General features: G+C 49.3%; 1 protein-coding gene across 6 annotated transcripts in view; it reads left to right on the top strand.

Annotated features, from left to right (window-relative positions):
* CFAP298 (cilia and flagella associated protein 298) overlaps positions 1-19,495 on the top strand; it is a 28,049-nt gene extending 8,554 nt beyond the window's left edge. For 3 of the 6 annotated variants that reach the window (XM_070455169.1, XM_070455168.1, XM_070455173.1), the window contains 3 exons: positions 1,279-1,410; positions 2,861-2,956; positions 3,189-4,848. In XM_070455169.1, coding sequence (XP_070311270.1) covers positions 1,279-1,410; positions 2,861-2,956; positions 3,189-3,299 — 339 coding nt within the window. In that variant the 3' untranslated portion in view covers positions 3,300-4,848. Of the gene's footprint in view, positions 1-1,278; positions 1,411-2,167; positions 2,957-3,188; positions 4,849-13,575; positions 14,070-19,155 lie in introns of those variants that run through there. The other 3 variants (XM_070455170.1, XM_070455171.1, XM_070455172.1) reach the window with 3 other exon arrangements.
* The last annotated feature ends 555 nt before the right edge of the window (positions 19,496-20,050 follow it).

Genomic DNA, 20,050 nt, shown 5'->3' with positions numbered 1-20,050 from the left:
ATCATGTAAGTTCATGCCTACTCCCACCCCAGGGCAGAAGCTGCTCATGTTAGACCTCGTATTTGTCCTGATGTAGTTTTTGCTTCATGCACAGCTTTCCATCTTGCTAGCGCGGGTTCAGAGCAGAGTTGTGAATTCAGGGGAGGACCCCAGAGGTCTGCTCCTGGTTGGGGCTTGGCGCGCACACGGAGGGGCGGCAGAGGAGGGAGGAACTGGAAACTTTGCCCATTTTCTTTGGGAAATGGGAAGTACTGGGAGGCAGGAACCTCTTTTGTGCCTGTTTCTGCCAAATGTCTTGGTCCCGTTGATGGAATTTTGTATTCTAGCCTTCCCTCTTGCTCCTGAATATTTTCCTAGCTTTATGTTCCACTTTCCTTTGTTTTTCTCATTTATTCCTTACCCTGTGGGACAGTATCTTCCTCTGAGCCATCTTAAATAGGTGGAATATGCAGAAGCAAACTAACAGCCCCATTATACCTACATAGATCTTCCTCAACTTAAGATGGGTTATGTCCCAACAAGCCTAACATAAGTTGAAAATATTATATTAACACATTGAAAATGCATTTAGTGTCCTCAATATCATAGCTTAGTCTCTCCTGCCTGAAATGTGCTCTAGAATACTTACATTAGCCAATAGTTAGAAAAAAATCGCCCAACATGGAGCCTATTTTATAATGTGATTGATTGAATACTGTACTGAAAGTGAAAAACAGAACTGTTGTCTGGTACAGAATGATTGTCAGTGTATCGGTTGATTACTCTGGTGATCATAAGCTCACCACCACAGCCCAGCATCCCAAGAAAATATCACACTCTATCACTAGGCCGAGAAGAGATGAAAATTCAAAATTTGAAGTATGTTTCTACTGAATGTGTGGTCCGTAGAATGTGTGGTCACTTTCACACCATCATGTGGTCAGTAAGTCACAGATGAAGTTGTCTTGAGTCAGGGACTTTTGTATTTAAACACCCAGCAGGATCCCCGTTTTCTTGCTGGGCCGTAGTCTCAGAGGGACCTTACATCATGCATGGATGAGGGTGCCAGTGAGATAGGATACCCCACTTCCCAGGGCAGGAAGTTACCCGAGTCAGGGCGCGAGTGGAGACTGACAGGGAAGGTGCCCAGGTGAGCAAGGGCGGTGAGTGGGCAGGGGAGCCGGTGCTCCCCATGGGGCGGGAGGGCGGGGCGCTGGAAGCCGGTCCCTCGCCGGGAGGGGCACAGACCAGGCCAATGCCCCGGAAACCCTAAAGCCCGTTCTCAACTGTGGCCCCCAGGCAGGGCTCAACGTCATCAAAGAATCAGAGGCACAGCTGTGGTGGGCAGCCAAGGAGCTGCGACGTACAAAGAAGCTTTCGGACTACGTGGGGAAGAATGAGAAAACCAAAATCATCGTCAAGATCCAGCAGGTGAGCGCTTTGACCTCGGTGTGTTGCTGTTGTCATTTTCTTAACTTACTTTCACACGGATAAAAACTTAACAATAACTCTGAAAGATTTGAAACTCGCGATGCAGGCACTCTAATCCTGTGTGGCCCAAGCGTAAAACTGTCCTCTTTGTGGAGCAGCGAAAACTGGAAGGAAAGGGGGATCAGTTGACAGCATCTGGAGTTTGTTTGGGGTTTTTCAGTTTAAAGAAATGTCTCTGTGGCTGCACAAGGCCTTTCTCCAGCTGGGGTGAGCAGGCCCTCCTCTCTGTGCAGCGCGGGCCTCTCGTTGCAGAGTGGGGCTCCGGCGCCCAGGCTGGCGTCTGCAGTGCCTGGGCTCAGCCACTCCTCAGTGTGTGGAATCTTCCCAGACGGCCTCGACCTGTGCCCCCTGCCCTGGCAGGCGGGTTCTTAACCCTTGGACGACCAGGGAAGTCCTGGAGTCCTTTTAATTAGGCGGGAAAGGAGAGTGTACCAAGTTGATTTCAGCTTTAAAAATAGGGCTTACAAGTAACCCAGATTGTTTCTTGAGATGAAAAATACAGCCCCGAGCACTGATCTCTAGTGTTTCAAAGTGCTGATGGTCTGCGAATGAGGCGGAGGGCTGGAGACCTGTAAAGACCTGGTGTAGAGCTGTGTGCCTGCAGGCTGCTGTGTTCCCTGCTCTCTCCTAAGCCATTTCTCTAAAGTTTGGGGGAAACAGGGTGGCCTCCACGATTATCACTACCCCTTCCCCCTAGACCTGCAGACCTCCAGCCTGCACCGTGACGGCCCAGAGCATGAGTGAGGCTCCCTTGACGATTCACTCTGCATGATGAGAGGTGCATGACCTGTTTCATTTCAGTTCAGTTCAGTTGCTCAGTCGTGTCCGACTCTTTGCGACCCCATGGACTGCAGCATGCCAGGCCTCTCTATCCATCACCAGCTCCCGGAGTTTGCTCAAACTCATGTCCATCGAGTCCATGTTGCCATCCAACCATCTCGTCCTCTGTCATCCCCTTCTCCTCCTGCCCTCAGTCTTTCCTAGCATCAGGGTCTCTCCCAGTGAGTGGGCTCTTCACATCAGGTGGCCAAAGTATTGGCGTTTCAGCTTCAACATGACCTGTTTAGCCGTCCACAAAGGACAGTTTGGGCTTTGGGCTTCCCAGGTGGCACAGTGGTAAATAATCTGCCTGCCAGTGCAGGAGACCCAAGAGACAGAGGATTCCATCCCTGGGTTGAGAGGATCCCTGGAGTAGGAAATGGCAACCCGCTCCGGTGTTCTTGCTTGGAGAGAATCCCACTGACAGGAGAGCCTGATGGGCTACAGTCCACGGGGTCACAGCGGGTCGGACCCGGCTGAGCACAAAACACCCGCAGCACAAAGGCAGTTGTAAGACGGGAGCCGCGCCCTCCTGGGCCACCCACAGTGCGCTGTCCCCTCGTCTTTTCAGAGGGGCCAGGGGGCTCCAGCTCGAGAGCCCATCATCAGCAGCGAGGAGCAGAAGCAGCTGATGCTGTACTACCACAGAAGACAGGAGGAGCTCAAGGTACCGCGGGGCTGCCGGGACGGCGGCGCCCACCCCTCCCCGGCCTCCCCCGGGCCCTGGCGCAGGACGTGGCGGGGCACCGTCCAAGCCGCAGCCTCGCCAGGGCTGTGCCTGGCGCCCCCTGCCCTGGAGTCTGGGGGTGTCCTGCTTCTCTGGGGAGGCGGGGAGCGGGGAGGTTGGTCGTGGATTCTGTCCTGGGATGCCCTCCTGAGCGAAACCCATGTGTTTCCAGAAACTGGAAGAAAATGATGATGACTCCTGTTTAAATTCTCCGTGGGCAGATAACACTGCTTTGAAAAGACATTTTCATGGAGTAAAAGACATAAAGTGGAGACCCAGATGAAGTTCGCCCGTTGGCAAAGCTTTCAGAATATTAGCTCACCTTTCTTTAGGCAAAATAATAATAACCATAGCTTAAAACAAGACAGCCACCACCCTTTGTGAACATTGTTGAAATCTCTAGTTTTCCTTTCAGTTTGATTTTTTTTTTTTTTTCAGTTTGAATTTTTAAAAGAAAAGTGAGTTATTCAAGGTTTTGGAACATAATAAACACATTCTCAAAAGAATCTGGCTAAATTATTTTTATAATCTACTATTTGAGGCTTTTCTTTGGCAAGATACTGAAGGTATAGTTTCATTTTTCCTCCCTGATTGCTTGATTTTCCATTCTCATGACATTGCAGGATGTTGAAGGTACCTTTTCCTCCACAGCGAGTCAGGGGTCCGCTGTGATACTTGGCCGTCAGTGGCCACTAGAGGCCGCCCGATGCTGAGTCTTGTTTCAGAGACAGCCGTGATCGGCCAGAGGGTCTCAGGCAGCCTGGCGTCTCCCAGCTTCAAAGGTGAAGCTCTGCCCCTGGGCGATAACCTGGCTGGCCTTGTCTTCCAGGTGTGAAGGCCGCACCTGGGAGCGAAGTTGGGTGGCCAGAGCAGGCTAGCCTTGAAAGGGGACAGATCCCTGTGTCGTTTCTGGGCTCTTCCCGAAACCGGACGCAGACCCTGGTGACGGACGGCTGTCCCCGTGGGCTCAGCCTGCAGCTCACTGCGTGCTGAGCTTGGCACCGAGACTGCCGGAGGCCAGCCGTGTTGTCTTGGTGGCCATGTGGCTCACTCGTCGTCCCGCCTGGCTTTCTGGTTCACGTTTTTGAGTTTTAAATTCTCCCAGCTCATCTCTGCAAGTGCAGATTTTTCGGCAGCTCAAGGACACCTCAGGCTGTGCAGGCAGAGGCAGCCCACGCGTCTGGCCCTGCTTCGTTTGGCCCATAGAGGACTCTTCTCCGAGCGGGAGGAAAGGCATCGTGCTCACTCCGAGGAAGAGCGAAGTGACACGGGTGCTCCCTGCCCTGGTCTGCCTTGTGCCCACTGCTGTGCTGGAGCCCAGGGCGGGAGCCGGGACCCTCGGTTCCCAGGCCCGGTGCCGTGGTGGCAGGCGGGGCCTGGCCAGGTCTGCCCCTGCCCTTCTCCACACGCCAGCGAGGCTCGCTCAGACTCTCGTGGGTTGCCATTTCCTTCTCCCAGGGCTGACTACCTACTCGAATTTCTGCTGTTTTCGAAACCGCATCTTCTAAAGTGGCTTGTAACTTGGCTGTTTGCCGTGACTGTGTCTTACTCTTGATTGTCAAATTTTGTAAAATCAAGTTTGCATTGGTTTTCTTGTTGACCTCCATTTTAATTTTTATTGAAGTATAGTTGACTTAACAATGTTAGTTTCAGGCATAACGTTTCATTATGATCTTAAATGTCTCCATGGTGAGCTTGTGTCCTTGGATGATATAAAGTTTCCAGTAAGATCCTGTGACTTCACATGAGGAGCACCCGCTCTCCTCAATGTCTAGTTGATGTGCAGGCATGACAGCCACACTCGACTTGCAAATAAAAGTTAAGCCACACGATCACAGTAGCTCTTCTTAAGAATCACTCTCTCCACGTTGCTGTGAATTCTGGGCTTCCCCGGTGGCCCAGTGGTAAAGAATCCGCCGCCAGTGCAGGAGACGCAGGTTCAGCCCTGATCGGGGAGGGCCCCGCATGCTGCAGAACCACTAGGTGTGTGGGCCACGGCTGTTTAGCCTGTTGCTCTTAGAGCCTGGGAGCTGCATCTTTTGGGCTCACGTGCTGCAGGAGCTGGAGGCCATGCTCCCTAGAGCCCGTGCTCTGTGGCGGGAGGAGGAGAAGCCTGCGAACCCCAACTAGAGAAAAGCCAGAGAAGCTGGGAAGACCCAGCACAGCCATAAATAAATAGAACTTAAAAAAAAATTCTTGAGTCCATGGGATTTAAATGCTTTCTGTGGCCATGATGGTCACTCTGTTTCTTCACATAATCACCGGAAGTTGTTAACCAAAGGGCCACTGGCTTCTGAGTATAGAGATCACTACATTGCTAACATCACACCATATGCCTTTTGTTGGATACTGACATGAAATGAACAAGAACCTCTCCCGCCTCATAACCCCCTGAGTTCTGTCCATCCTGAAATGTGGAAGTGAATGTCTCTCATTTGTGTCCGACTCTTTGCGACCCCATGGACTATACAGTCCCTGGAATTCTCCAGGCCAGAATCCTGGAGTGGGTAGCCATTCCCCTCTCCAGAGGATCTTCCCAACCCAGATGTTGAACCTGGGTCTCCCACATTGCAGGCAGATTCTTTACCAGTTGAGCCGCAAGGGAAGCCCAAGAATACTGGATTGGGTAGCCTGCCCCTTCACCAGGGGATCTTCCCAACCCAGGGATCAAACTGGGGTCTCTTAAATTGCAGGTGGATTCATTACCAACTGAGCTACCAGGAAAGCCCCCCCACCCCGCCACACACCCTGAGGTCTATCTGTCCTGAAGTAGTTGCCCCTTAAAAGTACTGCAGCCACCCCCTCGTGGCTGGCTGTCTCTAAGGAAATGAGGTGGACTGTCCCGGCTCGCTCTGGGCTTCCACAGGTTGATTCCCTTCATGTCAACCCCTAAGAAAGGTGCTGGTGACCTCAGATGGGTCATCTTTGCTCACGTCGCTAGTAAGGGTAGAAGGGCTTCGCTGATAGCTCAGGGATAGGCTACCCACTCCAGTATTCTGGCCTGGAGAATTCCATGGACTCGATACTTAATGAGGTCACAAAGAGTCGGACATGACTGAGCGACTTTCACTTTCACTTCAGGGGTAGAGAGTCAAGCGCCACGCCCAGGGCTTCCCAAGAAATCAGCTTAGGGGAAGTCATCTTGCCAAACAGCAGGCTATGAATCAGCTTAAGCTTTAGGGCTTGATGTGACTTTTTTTAAAAAAAAATCCCATACATCTGTGGATCAATATCCAGGAAACGCAGTGTCTGCTGTCAGTTGGGGGCCAGGCTGGGTCTGTGATCTCGTGCTATGTAACGTGTCTTCTCACGCGGTTGTTTCAAGGAGACCAGGAATGCTCATAATAAAATTTGACACCACCCCATGCCCCTTCAGCTGGCAAACTGAGACCCCAGGAAGTGTTTCTGTTGCAGAATTACCTTGTTCCTTGCCAACTGCTCTGTGAAGGAAGTGCCATCAAGCTTGGAATCAGATGCCACAATCTTAGGGCACACTGTTTTGTTGTTGGGCAGTCACTAAGTCATGCGTAACTCTTTGCAACCCCATGGACTATGGCATGCCAGACTTCCCTGTCCTCCACTATCTCCTGGAGTTTGCTCAAACTCATGTCCATCGAGTCGGTGATGCCATCGAACCATCTCACCCTCTGTCGTCTCTTCTCCTCCCGCCTTCAATCTTTCCCAGTATCAGGGTCTTTTCAATGAGTCAGTTCTTCACATCAGGTGGCCAAAGTATTGGAGTTTCATCTGCAACCTCAGTCCTTCTAATAAACACCCAGGACTGATTTCCTTTAGGATGGACTAATTGGATCTCCTGTCAGTCCAAGGGACTCTCAGGAGTCTTCTCCAACACCACAGTTCAAAGCATCAATTCTTCAGTGCTCAACTTTCTTTATGTTCCAACTCTCACATCCATACATGACTACTGGAATAGTCTATGTATACCTAGATGCTAAATAATGTGCTAGTGAACTTCAGGAAGGAAAGATCCACAGAACACACATCTGTGAAGGGCCCCAAACGAGTGCCTTCTCCAGAACAGGCAGATGGCAGCCATCGATTATTTTAGTGTCTGAGGCCAACAGTGATGGGACCACGGGTCCTAAGTCTGCTTTAGTTCACCAACCACTGAAAAAGGGGAGAGAGAATTACACCAATCTTATTTTTTTATTTTTATTTTTTGGCCATGAGGCATGCAAGGTCTTATTACCCAACCAAGGATTGAACCCACACTCCCTGCAGTGGAAGCTCAGAGTGGAGTCTTAACCACTGGACCACCAGGGAAGCCCAAGTGAGCCCATCCTTGAGATGCTTTAAACTAATAGACACTTGGCTCGGCTCTGAAACCACTGTCCTGAGTGATTAAAAATGACTCGGGTTGCGTCCCAGCTGGAGGTGGTCACAGGACTCTGCCCATAGGATTCTGGGCCACGCTCTCATGGCAGAGGTTAGCAGATGAATAAATTCCCACAGGCTGAATCTCAGTCTATCATTCCTTTGAATAGATTGAACTCTGCATTCAGAGTAAGGCAACAAGCGCCACAGCTGTCTGGCTCTTCCAGTCATAGGGCAGGATTCCAAGACGCCATGAGCCAGCATCATCACTAAATGCAGATTGCAAAGCGCCAAAAACCTCGTTTGCGGTTTTGTCACTGAAACCCCTGCTTCTACAACTGGCCTTGTTCAGCAGCTGCATAACCACAGCCGTGTCCCTGCCTTGGCCCGACCCCTCCCTGTTTACACTGTGCTAGACCAGGTCCTCTAGGCTCTGAGAAACTGTGTTTCAGTAGTAAATTAGCAAAATAAAAAATGCGCTCCTGCTGGGAATTCCCTGGAGGTTCAGTGGTTAGGGCTCTGTGCTTTCATTGCCAAGAGCCCGGGTTCGATCCCTGGTTAGGGAACTAGGATCCTGCAAGCCGTACAAGTCAAGCTATGGTTTTTCCAGTGGTCATGTACAGATGGGAGAGCTGGGCCATAAAGAAGGCTAAGCACCGAAGAATTGATGCTTTCAAACTGTGGTGTTGGAGTAGACTCTTGTGACTCATTTAAATGACAGCAAGAAGATCAAACCACTCAATCCTAAAAGAAATCAATTCTGGATATTCATTGGAAGGACTGATGCTGATGCTGAAGCTCCAATACTTTGGCCACCTGATGTGACATGTTAGAAAAGACCCTGATGCTGGGAAAGATTGAAGGCAGGAGGAGAAGGGGATGACAGAGGATGAGATGGTTAGATAGCATCACTGATTCAATAGACATGAATTTGAGCAAACTTCGGGAGATAGTGGAAGACAGAGGAGCCTGGCACGCTAGAGTCAATGGCGTCGCAGAGTTGAACATGATTTAGTGACTGAACAACAGCAAAGCCACGCCAAAAAAGTTCCTGCCGTCAGAATCTTATATTGAAACTATGTCACTTATGATTGTAAAATAAAAGAGATGGAGGTAAAACTGCTGAGGGCATTACTGTGTAAATCGAACCCCCAAAACTGAGAGCTGCTCTGAATTTAGCTGTTAGACCTTCAAAAACTGAACTCGGCTCACCTGAACAGATGTCCGCATTTTCTTGCAACTATTTCCAGGCCTGAAAATGCTTGACATTTCTAGAGGTAACTTAGCATTGATCAGAGGAGTTTTCAGGTGGCATGGCTGTTGATTTTTCCTTGGAAGGTAAGTGTGATTTAAGTCATTGAATATGGGATTTTATTAACTTTACACTAAAGGAACTGCAAGGAGATCCAACCAGTCCATCCTAAAGGAGATCAGTCCTGAGTGTTCATTGGAAGGACTGATGCTGAAGCTGAAACTCCAATACTTTGGTCACCTGATGCAAAGAGCTGACTCATTTGAAAAGACCCTGATGCTGGGAAAGATTGAGGGCGGGAGGAGAAGGGGACAACAGAGGATGAGATGGTTGGATGGCATCACTGACTTAATGGACATGAGTTTGGGTGAACTCCGGGAGTTGGTGATGGACAGGGAGGCCTGAGCAAGCTGCAGTTCATGGGGTTGCAGAGAGTTGGATATGACTGAGTGACTGAACTGAACTGAACTGAAAGGAAGTAAAAAATTGACAAACATGTCAAAAAAATAAACGGCACAAATTGACCATTGAAAAAGTGAAAGTCACTCAGTCGTGTCCAACTCTTTGCAACCCCGTGGACTGTAACTTACCAGGCTCCTCTGTCCATGGGATTCTCCAGGCAAGAGTACTGGGGTTAGTTGCCATTTCCTTCTCTAGGCAACCTTCCCATCCCAGAGATTGAACCTGCGTCTACCTGCATTGCAGGCAGATTCTTTACCATCTGAGCCACCAAGATACAGAACTCACCATATATAGTAGATAGTCTACATTTTTTAAAGAAAACATTTTCGGGATAGGCATGCATAATGGACTGTTTCCATCAGCACAGTTGAAATGGGGGCAGCAGGTTCTGTCTCTTCTTTGAGGCCTCCCTCCAGTCCTATGTTTCTCAAATAGAGAATCTCCCCAAACCTTCGTAGAAGGTTTTCAAATAGGAGAGGATGTCTCCAGGAAGTGTCCTGCTGTGCGTGAGGAGCTGAGGTGTGTAGAGGCCCATGCTACCCCCACCCCAGGGATGTACCTTCCAGAAGGGGGGTGCCACCCTTCCCCACGAGAACATCTGGAGACCTAGACCCCGCCTTTGACCAGCGGTGTCAAATGGGCTGCAAGTAATGTTCCTACAGAGCTTTCCTCACTCCAGTGAAACTGGCCCTGTCTTCCCAAGGCCAGCTCACCCACCTGCCATCTCTGCACCATCCTCCCTGAGGCCAAGTGGCCACTTCGGTCCCCTGTGAGAACCGACAGACCTGGCCTGGTGAGGGCAAGCCCTGCGTCAAGGCCCGGGGAACGCAGAGCCTCTTCCAGTCAGAACCCAGCTATCAGGCTGGCTTTATTTTTTCGTTGTTGTTACTTTTCCCGTATAATTTTTCTAAGCCAACATGTATTTTCATTTTTACTCACTTTAGGAAATTGTCTTTTTTTTTTCTCTTGGCTGTGCGGTGCAGGATCTTGTTCCGCTGTTCAGAGACCAAGCCCATGCCCTCTGCAGTGGATTCTTAACCACTGGACCACAAGGGAAGTCCCTGTCTTTACTTTTAAATGCCTAGACAAGGGGACTTTTAACTCTGCGATTAATATGTGTTCAGTTTTTAAAACATTGGGGTAAAATAGGAAACGAGAAGGAAATTAAAAATTCTTCTAATACTACCACCCGGGGAGAGGATGTTAACTTTTTTTTTTAACCACAGAAATTGAAATTTATCATGAAAGTACAGAAAATAAAAATCATGATGAACCCCCAAGTACACACCACTCAATTTCAAAAGGGATCAATGTTCTGCTGATCATGGTCCCTCTGTCCTTCCAGGGCACCCGTACTGAGAGCTTTCAAAAAAACTCCCGGATATCATTTCACTTCATCTGTGACTTTCACTGCATCTAACAGATTTGCACATAGAGGATTCACAAAGAAAATTTCAAATTTCCTGAAGTACAAAAATGCAACTAGCACTGTCTAATCACAGTGCCAAAAAAAAAACACACACACACACACACACACAAACCTCCTAGAAATTCACATTAATATCAAAACCAGCAAAAGGTCCTACTGTCAGTTGAATGCATACTATTACTTGTGGGAGATGGAAGATTTTTCAAAATAAAGTTGCACAACTTCTAGAAAGTAATGGATAATGAAAAAGAACATGACAATTTATGAGTCTGCTGAAGCAGGACCTAGAAAAATTTACAGAACTAAATATCAGAAACCATAAAAATGGAAATAAATCAATTAAACAGCTAAGCAAGGAACTAGAAAAAGACCAATAGAGTAAAACAAAGCAAAGCAGAAGGAACTAATGAAGTTCAAACTAGAAATTTAATGAGTTGTTAAGTGTTATTAATACATCAAAAAACTAGTTTAAAAAAATCAACAAAATTGGAAAACCATTAGCTGGTATAATTTAAAAGAGGAAAACCACAAATACACAATGTAAGAAATGATAAGAGGAAAATAATTGAAGAGAAGAATTTTTTAAATTCAGATAATATTTTATAGTTTAGGCAAATAAATTTGAAAACCTAGATGAAATGAATACATTTTTAGGAAAACAAAATGTACCCAAATAGAGATAGAAAACGTATACGGACAACTTAAATGAAAGACAGAAAATTCTAAATTTACAGGTACAGACTCATCAGGGGACTCTATGAAACCTTTAAAGACCAATTAATTGCAACTTTGCATAAATTTGCATAAATTCGCAGCACATTGAAAAAGAATGTAAGCTTCTAAGTTACTTTTATGAAGTTAATATAATATTACTATCACAACTGACAGAGTCCTATATCACTAATAAATATTAATGCAAATTTAAAAAATAAAAGTTAAGGAAATTGAACAAAAAGTGCATTAAATATGACATTTCGTGTCCCAGTAGGATTTATTCCAGAAGGGCGAGAATGGTTTAATATAAGAAATCTATCATATTAACAGTGCTAAGAGGAAAATCACAGGACCATATCCATAGATGCCTACAAGGTATTTGACAAAATTCAACTCCCATGTGACTCTGGCTGTAAACCACAAACCACACTATACAGATGATGCCCATCCTTCCACACTTCATCCTGCTTTTAGATACTCTTCCAAAACGTGACAACGATGGAATTTCAGGGTGATGCTCTGGAGCCCCCTCCCCCGGGGGAGGCTGAGTATGGAGGATGAGGTAGAGGAGCTCAGGTCAGACAAGGAAGCGGGGTCAACCCCAAACATGCAAGTAGCTGAGGGGAAAATGAAGACCTGGAGTCCAAGACCAAGGTGCCGGCAGGTTTGGCGTCTTCCGAGGCCTCTGTGGTTTGCTTGCCCACAGCCGCCTTCTCTCTGGGTCCTTAAGGTGGTTCTGCTGTCTGCACACACCCCTGGCGTCTCTCCCTCTTCCTGTAAGGACAAAGCGCTGACTCACTGGAAAAGACCCTGGTGCTGGGAAGGACTGAGGGCAGGAGGAGAAGGGGGCAGCAGAGGATGAGATGGTTGGATGGCATCACCGACTCAATGGACAGGAGTTTGAGTAAACTCCAGGAGACAGTGAAGGACAGGGAAGCCGGGCGTGCTGCCGTCCAGGGAGTCGCAGAGAGCTGGACACGACTGAATAACAAAGACACCAGCCTTGTTGGATTAGGGCCCCACCCTTAGGACTTAGAGCTTCCCTGGCAGCTCAGATGGTAAATAATCTGCGCACAGTGCAGGAGACCAGGGTTTGATCCCCGGGAGAAGGGAATGGCTACCCACTCCAGTTCTCTTGCTTGGAAAACCCCAGGACAGAGGAGCCTGCGGACTATAGTCCATGGAATCGCAGAGCTGGATAGAACAGAGCGACTAACACTTTTCCACTTATGACTATTGTAAACCGTAAGCCCTGGAGACTAGGTTTTCTCTTTTTTGTAATGTAAGTGCCTGACTTAAGCTTTGATTGAGTAAACACATTGCCAGCCACAGGACTAGATAAAAAGCCAAAGTCATCTTCCCCCACTGAGGCTCTTTTGTTTTAGAGATCTTTCTGACTCTTTGTGACCCTACGAACTGTAGCCTGCCAGGCTCGTCTGTCCGTGGAATCTCCAGGCAAGAATACTGGAGCGGGTAGCTTTTCCCTTCTCCAGGGGATCTTCCCGACCCAGGTCTCCTGCATTGCAGGCAGATTCTTTACCATATAAGCCACAAGGGAAGCCCTTAGAGATCTTAGTTGATTTCAACAGCCGACCATTTGGGCTGCTTGTTTTTTCTCTTCTCCTCAAGTTCCCACTCTTTATGTTTTGAACTCTCAGCAATAGTGAGCCCATGAAACCCTAGGCCCCCACCCTTGACCCCAGTAAAAGCAGAACCCTGGACCTGTATTCACACTCTTTCTACCCACAGCCTTGCTATCTGCCCCCAGGGGAAACCATGTAATTTCTGGGTCCTGCAAATAATAGTTGTTTTTTTCCTCAGTTTCCTGATGGTTATTGCTGCAGTGTGTCTTGCAATCATAACCACAACGGCTGGTCCAGCCACAACAATGGTTATTAGCAGCTGAGACCAGCACACACCAGTGACCTCATTTAACCTTGTCTCTAAATGCCGTCACATTCTAAGATGCTCAAGGTTCAGGCTTCACCACATGAATTTTGGGAGGACATAGTTCAGTCCATAGAGGCTAGAGGCTCTGTCATTTAAGAGCTGCCAGGCCTGGATAATTTTATTAACTTATAAGCTTCAGTCTCCTTCATAAAAGGAAATAAAAACATTGTCTATTTCATCCATTAGGACGATGCATGAGACGTGAGTTCGATCCCTGAGGGGGAGAGGCCCCCTGGAGAAGGAAATGGACACCCACTCCAATATTCTTGCCTAGGAAGTGCCATGGGCACAGTAGCCTGGCGGGCTTCAGTCCATGGGTTTGAGAAGATTCGGAATGGCTGAGCACACACATATGCACCAAAGACATAATCAGGGTAATTTCATTAAAATAGAGGTGCCATTTTTCTCATACGACAGGAGGTTGGTGGCGGACAGCTTGGGATTGGTGCAGCTGAGGACCCATGCTCCTTCTGCCTTCTTACTCCATCATCCGGGGCTTGAAGCTTTCTGCTTTTATGCCTGGAAGTTGGCTCTCACGTCTCTAAGCGCCCGACTTATCTATCAGGCAAGAGGACAGAGGAGGGGCAAAAGGCAGGAGGCTGCAATGTGGGTGCCGCTTGTGTCTGCTCCCTCCTGAAAAAGTCCCCAGGACCTCTTTCCTTCATTTCACATTGTCTAGAACTGGTTGTTGCATCCTTGTTACTACCTATTAAGCAGTACAGAGCAGTCAGTATTTCAGCCAGGTGCGTTACTACCTTGAACACAATTGGAGTTCCACAGGTAAGGAAGAAAGGGAAAATGGATATTAAATACTTAACCAATCTTATCTGCCGTATCTAACCTCAAGGTTGTTGAAGGATTACTTGATATGTTTGACAGAAGACAAATAAATAGTGGTGATGGTATAAAAACTTAGCCGTTAATTCAAGACACAAGGTCCTAAAACATCAAATGTGTAAAATGAAGGATTGCATTATTGCATGACCAGTGAAAGGAAGAGGACAGTACTGGGCAGCCAAAAGTGAAAGAAAGTAAAGTTGCCCAGTCGTGTCCGACTCTTTGCAGCCCCGCAGACTATAGCCCGCCAGGCTCCTCCATCCATGGACTTTTCCAGGTAAGAGTACTGGAGTGGGTTGCCATTTCCTTCTCCAGGGGATCTTCCTGACCCAGGGATCAAACCCGAGTCTCCCGCATTGAGGCAGACGCTTTACCATCTGAGCCACCAGGGAACCAGTCCATGGAATTCTCCAGGCCAGGATACTGGAGTGGGAAGCCTCTCCTGTCTCCAGGGGATCTTCCCAACCCAGGGATCACACCCGGGTCTCCCGCATTGCAGGTGGATTCTTTACCAGCCAAACCACCAGGGAACCAGTCCATGGGATTCTCCAGGCCAGAATACTGGAGTGGGAAGCCTTTCCTGTCTCCAGGGGATCTTCCCAACCCAGGGATCGAACCCGAGTCTCCCGCATTGCAGGTGGATTCTTTACCAGCCAAAGGCCAGAATACTGGAGTGGGAAGCCTTTCCTGTCTCCAGGGGATCTTCCCAACCCAGGGATCACACCCGGGTCTCCCGCATTGCAGGTGGATTCTTTACCAGCCAAACCACAAGGGAACTAGTCCATGGGATTCTCCAGGCCAGAATACTGGAGTGGGAAGCCTTTCCTTTCTCCAGGGGATCTTCCCAACCCAGGGATCACACCCGGGTCTCCCGCATTGCAGGTGGATTCTTTACCAGCCAAACCACCAGGGAACCAGTCCATGGAATTCTCCAGGCCAGAATACTGGAGTGGGAAGCCTTTCCTGTCTCCAGGGGATCTTCCCAACCCAGGGATCGAACCCGAGTCTCCCGCATTGCAGGTGGATTCTTTACCAGCCAAACCACCAGGGAACCAGTCCATAGGATTCTCCAGGCCAGAATACTGGAGTGGGAAGCCTTTCCTTTCTCCAGGGCATCTTCCCAACCCAGGGATCAAACCCGGGTCTCCCGCATTGCAGGTGGATTCTTTACCAGCCAAACCACAAGGGAACTAGTCCATGGAATTCTCCAGGCCAGAATACTGGAGTGGGTAGCCTTTCCTGTCTCCAGGGGATCTTCCCAACCCAGGGGTTGAACCCAAGACTCCCACATTGCAGGCGGATTCTTTACCAGCTAAACCCCCAGGGAAGCCCCTGGGCAGCCAAATGGCAGAGCAATTCAGGGTCCAAGGGCTCGATCCATGCCCATCCTGGTCAAAACTGAGATCTGAGTCATCCATGTGTTTCTGATGCTTTGACTTCGGGCTTTTGCTGGCCCTGGAAGGACTTCCCAGGTTAGCTGATTCCTAAAGACAGCAAATAGTTCTGCTGGGAGCAGAGCTGTTGGGCACAAAACAACGAATCCCGAGTCCACCCCAATCACTCCCTTCGCTAAGCTCTCAAAGGGGTCTCACACTCAGGGCCACTTATCCCCCTGCCCTAGTCTGGGTACCAGACAGCCCTGGCCTCCGGAGTTGGCTGGAATTATTTGCAATAGCCAGTCCCAAGCCTGTTCACCCTGCTTCGCCCATTCCTTCTAGTTAGACCATAGTAAAGGCTGTTTCTCACCCCTCCCCGCACTCCTCCATCTCCTAATAGACCCTGGTGCTTCCCCGTGTGGCTCTGCGAGGGGCCGTGTGCACCCCTCTCCTCTTGGGAACTGTAAGTAACAAGCTGCGTCTTTTCAGGGGCCATTGTCTCCTCATCTGCTGGCTTTGCTGACCCCAAATAATAATAAAACCTATGTTTTAACACAAGAGGATTACATTTAGGCAAGAACAGGCAGTTTAGAGAACAGCTCACGCCTGGGAAGGACTCATGCATTGGAAGGACTGATGCTAAAGCTGAAACTCCAATACTTGGGCCACCTGATGCGAAGAGACAGCACATTGGAAAAGACCCTGATGCTGGGAAAGATTGAAGGCGGGAAGAGAAGGGGACAACACAGGATGAGATAGTTGGATGGCATCACTGACTCAATGGACATGAGTTTGAGCAAGCTGTGGAAGATAGTGAAGGACAGGGAAGCCTGGCATGCTGCAGTCCATGGGGTCGCAAACAGACAACTTAGCGACCTAACAACAATGTGCCTAGGGGCGTGGCTGAGATCCTGGCATGCAGCTTGGCTTCAGGTGGGCTACCTGCCCCTGCCAGGGTCTGAAGGTGCCACTTCTTTTTCCATCGAGACAGGATGCATGGGGGGGGCCACATGGGTGCCCGCCCCTTCCTCCAGGGGAGGCCCTTCTTGGCAGCTATGCTCCCACATTGCTATCTGACCCCTGCCTCATTGCCCAGCCCTACCCACCCCACTGCACCCCAGTCACGAGGCTGAGTCAGGTACAGTGGCCAGACCTTCGGCTTCCCGGAGCGCAGGCTCTAACTGAACCCATATTTGGGGAACAGAGTGGGGAGAAAAGCTGCTAAGTTTAGAAACTCAAAGAAAAGTTCCGCAGCCTGTGAACCCAGATGCATTCAGTAAGAGGAAGTTTATATAAAGCTGTGGGAAACGTTGCACTTCCTTGGATACCAACAGCCCAGTTACGCATTACGCATGAGCCCGAGACCTTGCTGTCTTGAGAGTGAGTTTCAATAGCTGGAGACCAAGCCGCCTCCCAGCAAGAACGTGGGTGGCCGGGTGAGGTCAGGGGGACCAGCTGTTCTCCGAGGCTCCAGTCCGGGCATGGGAACCAGGCGGTCCCTGGATGGATGGAGCCAGGCCAGGTGTGGGGAGGTCATCACACCACCAGCCCAGGGTGATAAATGGAACCGCGGGTCACACGTGGGACAGGACCTCCCAAAGTCACAGCCCCACCTTCTCTCTGGAGCTAATTATTCATCACCTCCGAGTGCCCGGCCAGCCACCCCGAGGGTCGCGATGTTTTCCAGTCTGGCTGGGGGAACGGGCACCTCTAGTCCGCGTAGAGCTCTGGATGTGGTTCCTTCTAGGCCTTTCCTGTGGTTTCCTGATCCCGGCTTCGGGTGGTCCCCTCACAAGCACGTGTGATGAGCTCTCAACCACATTCCCGAGGGGGTCTCTGCTCACCTCCGGGTTCTCCCTCCCCGTGCCCGCCTCTCATCCCCGACACCCTGGCCTGCGGCTGTGGTCCCCTTGGCCTCCCTAGACCCTCATCTCTGTGTCTTCAACTCAGGTGGCCCACGGGGGCCCCCACCCCCAGGCTGCCCCTTTCCTATGCTGCCCCCGAGGCAGGGGAGTTAGGGAAGCACCGCCCCTCCTCGCCTGACGTCCAATGTCCTAAAGATGTCATTTCACATACTTTTAAAAGAATTTGGTTGTTTCAGGTGGCAGGGTGGAGGGACACACGTCAGTGGGGCTGGAGTACGGGGTACTCCTCACACTTGGGAAATAACCACTTATGGTTTTCTGGGTGAGCAGGAAACATGATGCCAGCCCCTAGTCACCATCCTCTTTATTGGGGCTGCCATTCACAGTGGTTCAGGCTGTGCACTGCACAAATGTTCCTGGCTGTGTGGGAGCTGAGATTCAGCACGGAGCTGCATCTCCCCAGAGAAAGCAATATTTCTTATTTTCCACAAACATTGTCCTGTGACTGAGCCATCTATCAGGGACTCCATCCATCTAGAGGAAGGACACTGTTTCTCATTGTCACAGTGGCAACATCTGGGCCAGTGCGGGCCCTTGCCTTGTCCCACCTGGCTCCTACATGGGTGGCTTACTGAGTCTGGGGAAGCTGGATGATGCACGGGCACTCCTTTTCCGGTTTTTATCTATTTGCTCGTTTTTAGCTGTGCTGGGCCTTCACGGCTGCAGGGCTTGTCTCCAGCTGCAGGGACCCAAGGCTCCTCTAGTTGTGCTGCCCACGCTTCTCACTGCAGCGGCTTCTCTTGTTGCTGAACGCAGGCTCTAGGGCACTTGCGCTTTAGTAGTTGAGGCACATGCGCTCAGGAGTTGCGGTTCCCGGGCTCTAGAGTACCAGCTAATAGTTGTGGCACGCGGGTTTAATCGCTCCATGGCATGTGGCATCTTCCCGGACCAAGGATCAAACCCATGTCTCCTGCACGGGCAGGCAGATTCTTTACCACTGAGCCTCCAGGGAAGCAAGCCCTATGCATGACTACGTCTACTAACTGGTCTGAATTCATGAGAGATGGGCCAGGTCCTGAACTTGACTCTCTGACATTGTCAAGGATCCTGCACTGATCAGCTGGATGTCAGAATAAATAGACTGACAGGGACCCCGTAGTGCTGGCCCTCATCCCTGGCATGATGAAATAGAGTGGACTCCCACTTGAATTGGCTGGGAGACAAATTTAATGTCATTTTTACCATTTAAATAGCACACCCCTGTGTGTCCCACCTCCAGGCTGCTCCAGGGGAAGCATGAATCACCCTTAGACCAACCACCTCTGAGCACTTTGCTTGCATATGATTTTCTAGCATAGCTTGTCCTCAGAGCACAGCACCAGGCACATGTATGTGTCTAGTTCATCCTGAACCCATGACCTTCATCTTCTTCCTTATAATGTGTATTAGTCATTCAGTTCTGTTCAACTCTTGTTGACCCCATGGACTGTAGCCCACCAGGTTCCTCTGTCTGTGGGATTCGGAGGCAAGAATACTAGAGTGGGTTGCCATTTCCTTGTCCAGGGAATCTTTCCAACCCAGGGACTGACCCTGGGTCTCCTGCACTGCAGGCAGATTCTTTACCACTTGAGCCACCAGGGAAGGAGTCTTTCTTATAATACAGGACAGAAACTGTAACAAAGTCTGCTATTTGCCTCCAAATAGCAATTCTTTCCTTTTTTTCTAGCAAAAGAACACTTTTTTTTTTTTTAATCTGGATACACTGCTGCCAAGTAAAACACTACATCCCCTAGTATTTTCTGTATCCAGGGGTAGCCAGATAATAAAGCTTTGGACAAAGAAATTAAAGTGAAGGGGTGGAGATATCACTTTCTCTTTAAAAGTGACTTCTTCCTCATCTTCTCTTTTCTGTCACCCAGAATGCAGAGGTAATGGCTGGAGCTCCAGTAGTGATATTGGACTATGAGATGACCTTGGAAAAGAAAGCCATGTGCGTTAAAGCAATGAGATAGAAGGAGCCTGGGTCTGTAACATCACAGGCCACCGTACCATGCAGGAATGGATATTTGTGTTCTTCTGTATAGATTAAGTCACTATTTTCAGGACGAAGTTACTTGTAGATGAACCCAATCTAACTGGTATAGCAACACAACCCGTCTCATCTTCCTCTCGCGGCCTGATGGCCTCATTCCTGCAGTGCTTAGCAATGTAAACAAGAGAAATCAGAGTAGGAACTGATGAGGTAGCCTCCGGCTCTGGAAAATTGAGATCCACTGAACCAATGCATTGTGTGGGAGTGTGGAAAAATGGAAAGGCACGTGCCTGACAAAGGAAAACAAAGGAACACGTCAGAGTCTTCCCTGAGTTCCACGCTCAAAAGAAGACCCGAGCCAGATGCCCCAGCACTGCGTCGTCAGATAGACAAATGTGGGAATTGCTTATTGCTCCTGAGTCAACATCTACTCTGGCAACTTCCCTTTTTCCTCCACTGAGCGTTTTCTGCCAGAAGCTTTTTTTTTTTTTGGTTGTTGTGCGTTTGTTCTGGCCACACTTCACAGCTTGCAGGTTCCTAGTTCCTCAACCAGGGTTTGAACCTGGGCCCCCTGAAGTGGAAACGTGGAGTCCTAACCACTGCATTGCCAGGGAATTCCCTCGGCAGTTTTGAAACGGTGAGTGGTCACGGCAAGCGGCATTTGGCCACTTAACTGAGAGAGAAGAAACAGTAAGACCTGACCACTGAGTGGGTGACTACAGAGAGGGGGCGGGGAGTAAGTTTTGAGTTGAAAGAAAAATCTTTTAACTCCAGAGTTGGGG

Source organism: Odocoileus virginianus, chromosome 25, assembly GCF_023699985.2.
Source record: "Odocoileus virginianus isolate 20LAN1187 ecotype Illinois chromosome 25, Ovbor_1.2, whole genome shotgun sequence".
NCBI classification, from domain to species: domain Eukaryota; kingdom Metazoa; phylum Chordata; class Mammalia; order Artiodactyla; family Cervidae; genus Odocoileus; species Odocoileus virginianus.
The sequence above is the reverse complement of the archived record's forward strand: the minus strand, read 5'-3'. Positions and strand labels throughout refer to the sequence as shown.